The following is a 7,500-nucleotide window of genomic DNA, read 5'->3' on the forward strand; positions in this document are numbered from 1 at the left end:
CACTTGACACACATCCACACACACACACACACCCACACACACATGTGCACACATCCACACACACACATCCACACACACACACACACACATTCACACAACCACACATACAAAACCACACAAAGAGAGCCACTTCTAAGCTTCTAGTGAAGCAGGCAGCTAGCTCAAGCATTACCAGCTGAATAGGGGACTTCTCAAGGGCCTGTAAGATGGAACCCTCTCCAGTACACCGAGATGCTCTAAGTGACCATCTCGGTCAGAATTCAGACTGCCCTTTAATCCAGACGACTCTCTCACACACACTCACACACACACACACACACACACACACACACATCATTCCTTCCATCACCACCACCACACAGCTCCCTTCAGATGTAGGTTACTTACGTGCACCAGCTGTTCCTGGGTGTCGAACTCGCGGCAGCAGCTCTCCCAGTGGCAGTTGGTCTCGTACACCACCTCCGGCTCCTGCTTGCCCTCGTCCTTGTCCCCCTCCTCCTTCACCAGGGTCATCCCATCCGGCTGGTCCTAACACCAGCGTGGGCCGAGAGAGGGAGAGAGAGAGAGAGAGAGAGAGAGAGAGAGAGGGGGGGAGGTGAGCTCTGGGAGTGGTGATGGCTGACGAGAGGGAGCTGTTGAAGAGGAGTTGCCATGACGCCATATGGGTGAACAGGCCGCATGTCTCAACATCACCACCGAGTCAAGCGCAGAATTCAAAACCTTATCTGAACTTTGCGTGCTACAGCCATGTCTGTGGCGACGACAAACTCTTCATGTGCTCCACAAAGGTCAGGAAGAGTAAATGAAGAGATGACTGTTGTCCAGTCAGTCCTAATAGCTAGTGCTTTGTTTTAAAGTCTGGTGATGACTTGACATTACAAATCTGCCAAAAAGGACAACATTAAGTTTGAGGAAACCAGAGAGGGAATAGGAGACATCCAAGAAATCAAAGGCATTGTGTGGAGAAAATATCAACTATCGCTCGGACGACCAAGGAAAATATGTTTCTGATTAAACAGAGTGATCCTCAGTGTTTCAAGTTCAAGTAATAGAGCTGAAACTAGTCCTCCTGCAAAGGAACTGATAAACAATGGGGAGTGTTTTTTTGCCTTTATACAGGGAAACTATTAAAAGTGTTCCAAAACGTCCACCAATAACACAGCAACGGACTGTTTATCTTGACTCCGCCGGGAGTGTGAACAGCTTGGAAATGAAAACATGGTTACGGCTCCGGACTGCTCGCTGAACTCCACCGTCTTGAAGGCAGCAGAGGTGAGACAACTTGATGCCATTCCAGTCACAGCTCTGGACGCCCTAAAGCTAGCCTCAAGGTCTAACAGCACACAAAAAAAACAGGTGGGAAAGTCCCCTCCATAATGTACAAACCCTCCTCTTGTGTAGTTAAATATATAGCTGGTCTTTTGGTGAACAGTCGAGGAATCACCCCCCCTCAGCCCCACCCCTTCCCTCGGATCCCCAGTCGCCCACTCACGCTTCCTCCTCCTGGTCCTCCGTGCACGTGTCCCATACCTCACTGTCAGGATGACATAGTGTGGGGCTGAGCAGGGCAGGGCCAGGCCACTGCTGAGGGAGCCCGTGGGGCCCCACTGCTGCACAGAGCTGTAATTAGCACGGCCCGCGCCAGTGGACGACACACACTGGCTGTCATTATATGGGACGGCTTTGGCTGGACTTTGGCTGCGGGAGAACCTGTGGAGCTAAATTCAGCCTGGAGGAGTGGAGTGGACAGAGTTATTACTAAGAAAACTCCGGGAAAGGAGAGATATCTCATTGGATAGCTTTGAAAATAGCTTTAGTATATACATAAATCACATCGCATCCTAACATATCAGGATAGAAAGGTGAGTGAAGAACAGAGAGACGGAATGCCTCGATAAAAGGAGAAAATAACGGATACGAGGCGCATGATTGTCACAAAAGACGAGGGACTGGCAGGATTGCCAATCAGTAAGAATAAAGCCCCTACTGACACTAAGCCTGGAGCAGGAGGCGGTTTGCCTGCGGTGTGCCACCCCACTCTAGCAATGAGTGGCGAACACACAGCAAGGCCCCATGGAACAATCTGCAGCCTAATTTCGCTTTCATTTTTCTGCCTTCCTCATTCACTTAGGCATCTGATTAAAAGGAAAACAATTTCCTCCTCGTGCTCCTAAGATCAATGGGGCTTATCGCCTGTGCGGCAGCAGCAACAACAAGCCGCCAGAATGAAACGAGCAAACAAATAGTCTTATAGAACGTCACATAATTGGCCCTGGGGCAGCACTGTGTGTGTCTGCATCTATTTGTGCATGTGTGTGACCGTGTTTATTTGTGAGCAAGTGTGTGCGGCGCGCATGTGTGTGTGTGTGTGTGTGTGTGTGTGTGTGTGTGTGTGCGTGCGCGCGTGTGTGTGTGTGAGAGAGAGTGTGAGGGGAAATTGTGTATTTATGCATACGTGTAGGTGGTGTCATGCTCTATATCGGTGTGGGTACATCTTTAGGATAAAGTATTAGTCAAGAGTGGATTATGTTCTAACAAGCTTGTTCGCAGCCCACTAATACTTTGAATCCTTCTGTAGTGTGGGTGTTGGAATGCTGAGAGCTAACACAGAGGGAACTGGGGGAGATGAGTGTGTTTCCAGTAGGAGGGCAGGGGAGCGTGAACTGGACTCCATCTCACCTGGACGCTGCCCGCTCCTGGGCTGACCGGGTCCTCGTCGGGCTTGAGTTTGGAGCGCTTGTGGTGCATGGGGTCTCCTGTGCTGCTCACGGCCGACTCACTGGTGGGCTTACTCTGCACGGGACACACAACACAGACGCAGGAGCTCAGGAGAGGAACTTCAAGACTTCACTGAAATATTTACACTGACAGATTACACACTGTTCTTTTGCTGTAGTGGTTTGATGTGGAAGCTATAGTTTTCCATTCCAGACCGCAAAAACAGATTATCAACATATCTGGGAAAATAGCCCTGTTAATCCTTAACCCTATAAAATGGTATGGTTTTAAAAATCAAATGGCTAGATTGCCAAATGGCATGATATGGAAATAAGCCGTAATACGGATATCAAGCGAAGCGAAACCATTGAATTGCACAAGCGTCTGATGAGACAGCAGAGGCATAATAGTAGAGTGAATGATGAGGTAGTCGTTAAAGTATTATGGTGAGTGGTCTGTGAATGACCACTGTCTCCTCTCAGTTACAGAACATCCAGTCAAACTCCAGCTCTCCAATACACAATGATCTGTGTACTGTCTGTCAGCACATTTTCATTCATTCGGCCCAACGCCTTCATTCCGCAGGCTGGACTATTTTATTCCCCCTATTTGACCTCCGTTGACCTTTTCACAGCCGTGACCTCCTCCACTCGCTCTCCTTCCCTCGCTCTGCCAAGGGAAGTTCCCTGTTCCCGGCCAGAGAGTCCAGAAAAAAAAACAAACAGTGAGAAAGAGAGAGGGAGAGAAGTACCATTCCCTGGAAAAAGAAGCAGGATTCCTTGGCTCTGAAGAACACGTTGCCTTGCCAACTGGCAGCCATTGTGCAGAACATCTCTCCTACTCTGATATTTATCCGCACTGTGCATTCTCTGTGTAGCCACAGAACACCTCCCAGCGTGTCTCTATTTCCTACACATACCGTGCATACTCACACACACACACACACACACACACACACACACACACACACGCACACACACACACACACACACACACACACACACACACACGCGTGCCCACACACTCACTCTCTCATACACACACACACACACGTGTGCACACACCCTCACACATACACACTTGCACACACACACACGTGCCCACACACACACACACACACACACACACTCATACAATCTGAGCTTCTTCTATTCTTTGGTTCTAAAACTCCTGAGACTATATATGGTCCCCCAGGTGTCTGCAAGGGACTTAGGAGTGTTTCTGGCACCAATACACGAGGAGATGGGAACAAGGATTGTCCTCCTCAGATTCGGCTGCAGATAAGAAACTGATTTTCAGACTGGAGGAGCATGGAGGGAATGCAATGAACTACTGAGTTCTGGATACTGTTACCAATTCAAACTGATCTTATCCCCGCATTCCGTTCTTTTAAAAATGGAACAGAACTGGTACAGGACCAAAGAGTCTACAGCCAGCCATGGGAACCGACACCTTTACTTTGTGTTATGACCAATTCTACTCTCGGTGCGTTTTGCTGGGGACCAGAAAAGTGTTCAGCCTCTTCCTTTTGGCCACATCTGTCACGGTGAGCGATGCTCCCGGCTCCCCATCCCTCCGCTTTAATTGTTCTTTTACGAGCACCTCTCCAGACAAATGCCCTGTGTTGTACTTCTATTAAAGCGCGGCGCGCGCTGTCTATGGGGGGAACTCCGTGTGAAATGGATGATGGCGCGGAGAGGTGAGGATAGAGCACTGTAATGGTCTGAGCAGAGCGATGGACGATCCGCCGGCCGCGCTCTACACAAGAAACCTCGTACAACAACACGTTCACCACCACATGAGGAAGCAGATCCTTGGCCAAATCGAACACCAAGGGCCGCACAAAAGGGGGGGTCAATATTTACAAATAGGGTGCAAAGTTAGCGCTGCTGGATATGGTTTATTGGTGGTGGCGGTGGGGGCTCAACATAAGCAGAACACTGAGAGCATTGGGTGGCGGATATGATATTGGGGGGTAGGCTGGGTGTGGATATGAGGCGAAAGGGGGATAATTTAGCACTGGATATGCTCTATTAGGCACCCCACGCAGCGGCGAGGGAGGCGGGAGAAACAGGGCGCTCCCAGAGGCCATCCCTCAGAGGGAGCCATCCGGCACATCTCTCTGCTGCTGCTGCTCATTTGCTGGGCTGTGATTAATGGTGTCAGCGCTGGGATTTGGTTGCTAACAAGGCGCCGCGTAGTTCCCTTGGAGGTCCAGGCGAAAATAACCACACTGGGACAAACAACAAATGTGTGAATCTCTGTATGCGTGTGTGTGTGTGCGTGTGTGTGTGTGTGTGTGTTATGTGTGTTTGTTTGTAATCTCCCATGAGGGGCCACTCTTCTCTTCCAGGGAGGGCTACCTCCAGTGAAATAACAGCTCCCCTCCTGTTTATCCTGCTGTGCTGACAGCAGGCCCTAAGCCGCGGGTGCGCGTGGTGCCAGGCTGCGTGGCGTCAGGAGCTGAGCTGGACCAGGCTTACCTGGGCTTCGCTGGAGACCACGGATCTCTCGGTGGGTGCCAAGCCGGCGGAGGGGATGCCAGGCACCGGGCGCTGGGTGGCGAAGGCTGGAGAGGGGTGGATGAGGGGCGGGCTGTGCCCGAACGCCGAGCTCACAAGGCCTGGCTGCCGGCCAATCAGCTGCTGGTGCATCTGCAGTGCCACCGGGGTGGGCGGGTAGGCGAAGCTCAGGGCAGGGCTGGAGGAGGAGATGGGAGGAGGAGGAGGTGGAAGAGGAGGTGCAGAGGAGGAGGAGGAAGGGAATGAGACGAGCAGAAAAAATGACAAGAGCAGAAAATATTACACATATAATACTGTTGAGGTCTGTAAAACAAAGTACAAAAGGAAGTAGAAAGGGCTGGTACCAGAAATAAAATCTGGAAAGAGTAAGTATTTCATTTTTCCCTCTTCATCTCTTCTCAATGAATCATATAATTGGGCCTGTTAAAACTACTAACTGAATTTACTGAGCACATTTATGATGATCTTAAATAGAGGCAGGAAATATAATCGTGATTTCTTAACTTCATAGACCAGTGAATCATACTAGCATGCATGGAACTACAATATACCCCTCAAAATCATTCTAAATCGCATTCTGAAGTAGTTTCATCATACAATATACCCCTCAAAATCATGCTAAATCGCATTCTAAAGTAGTTGTGTGCATAAAAAGTAAAGTAAGGTTTACTACATCAGCACATAAATAATAATTTTACATACTACAACTACACTTAAGGTATGTGGAGACATAGTGACGGTGGAGGAGGAAAACTAGTAAACAAATGGATCATTCTGCTCTGCTCAAAGTCCCTAAGGACAGTCCCACACGCAAGCCTGTGACGGTCCCAGAGCCTGGGGACAGCAGGCAAACTTCTCCTAAAGGATATTCATCTTGTTAGTGAGGAAACGTGCTGCGGTGTGTATGATATATCTCTACATCACACTCACTACGTGTGTGTGCTTCATCATCTTCATCATCCTCACCAGCACGGTCTCTCCGGCTGAACTCCTCACCCGTGACTCTCAACATGTCTCACATTAGTGCCTCTCTACCACAGCAGTCCTGCATGCTTATGATCTGGACCAGTGGGCCTAAACTCCACAAGCGCCGGCGGATGCACTACAGTGACAGATGGCTTAGTCAAGTGAAAAAGAAATGCACCACGGAAAAAAAGAACACATCGCAGTAGAATAACACAAAGAAAACTCCAGAAAAGTAGAGAGGATGAGAAAAAGAGAGAGACCGTAGAGAAGAAGTGCCCCTGACAACCACAGCGGTGGAGGAGAGGATATGACACAGGAAGTGATGGGCAGAGCAGAGCCGCGCGCCTCCTATGGCCCCAGCATGGCGCTGAGTCCAGGAGGGGAGAGGGAGAGGGCGGCCTAACTAAACACAGCTCCACCTGGCTCGATACCAGACGCGGCGCTCCGGGCCGAGACTCCATTCATCCTGCTCCCGGTGACGGCTCCTCTAAGCTGCCCCCATGCGTCTGCGGACCTTATTACCCGCCGAGCGGAAATCAATGGGGCGCGTCGCACCCACAGCCCGTCCGCGGCGTGTCATATCACTCATCAGTTTTTCGGAGGCACACGCAGAGACCATCTCGGGCCCCTGTCGGCTCCGGGAGGCTCTGTGATGGATCGGCTCATGTGGAGCTGGACCCCCCCAACACCCTCCATCCACCCCCACGCCCCCCCAGCATCGGTGATCAATGGCTTAGGGGTGGGGACGGCAGCGCTGGAGAGAGAGAGCGCGCGTGTCTCCGACCCGAGAGCCTGTACGGCGGACTCCTTGCTGGGGAGCTCTGGTTTGACGCACACCACCAAGGACGCTGGGAGAAGGCTGCCCCCCTCAGAGAGGGATATGGCCACCCCTGGAGGTCTGACATGGAGACAAGCCTGCAGAAACCTGCCAAAAAAATCTCTTTTTTTCCCTCCCTGGCAGATGGACCCATAGTGCATACCCAAAGGCCCAGAGCCGTTCGATTCAATATTCGTTGTGTCTAAAAAAAAAAAGTAAACACTGGCTAATACACTGTTCAACTCTGTTGGGGGATTCTGAGTAGCTAGTCCCTTTTTCACTTTTTCTCTTGGCCATTAAAAAAAGTAGTTCTCTCAAACAGTCAATCTACACTGAGAGCAGTGAGATTGGTGTAATCTCTAGTGTGACTGTGGCTGTCTGCTCTTCTGCCATGGCCTTCACCATGAGAGACCTCACCAATGCCATGAACTGTCAGCGTCCATGGAGCAAACAACTCACAATCCAATAAAACTGTTG

The 7,500-nt window shown here is 50.4% G+C and overlaps 1 protein-coding gene across 1 annotated transcript in view; it reads right to left on the bottom strand.

Annotated features, from left to right (window-relative positions):
- Window positions 1–7,500, bottom strand: part of gli3 (GLI family zinc finger 3) — a 122,909-nt gene that overhangs the window by 17,950 nt on the left and 97,459 nt on the right. The window contains exons 8-10 of the mRNA XM_062521410.1: window positions 5,202–5,418; window positions 2,680–2,793; window positions 388–528 (exon numbers count right to left, since the gene is read on the bottom strand). Coding sequence (XP_062377394.1) covers window positions 388–528; window positions 2,680–2,793; window positions 5,202–5,418 — 472 coding nt within the window. The remainder of the gene's footprint in view (window positions 1–387; window positions 529–2,679; window positions 2,794–5,201; window positions 5,419–7,500) is intronic.

The sequence above is a fragment of the Sardina pilchardus genome, chromosome 19 (assembly GCF_963854185.1).
Source record: "Sardina pilchardus chromosome 19, fSarPil1.1, whole genome shotgun sequence".
Classification (NCBI taxonomy): Eukaryota; Metazoa; Chordata; class Actinopteri; order Clupeiformes; family Clupeidae; genus Sardina; species Sardina pilchardus.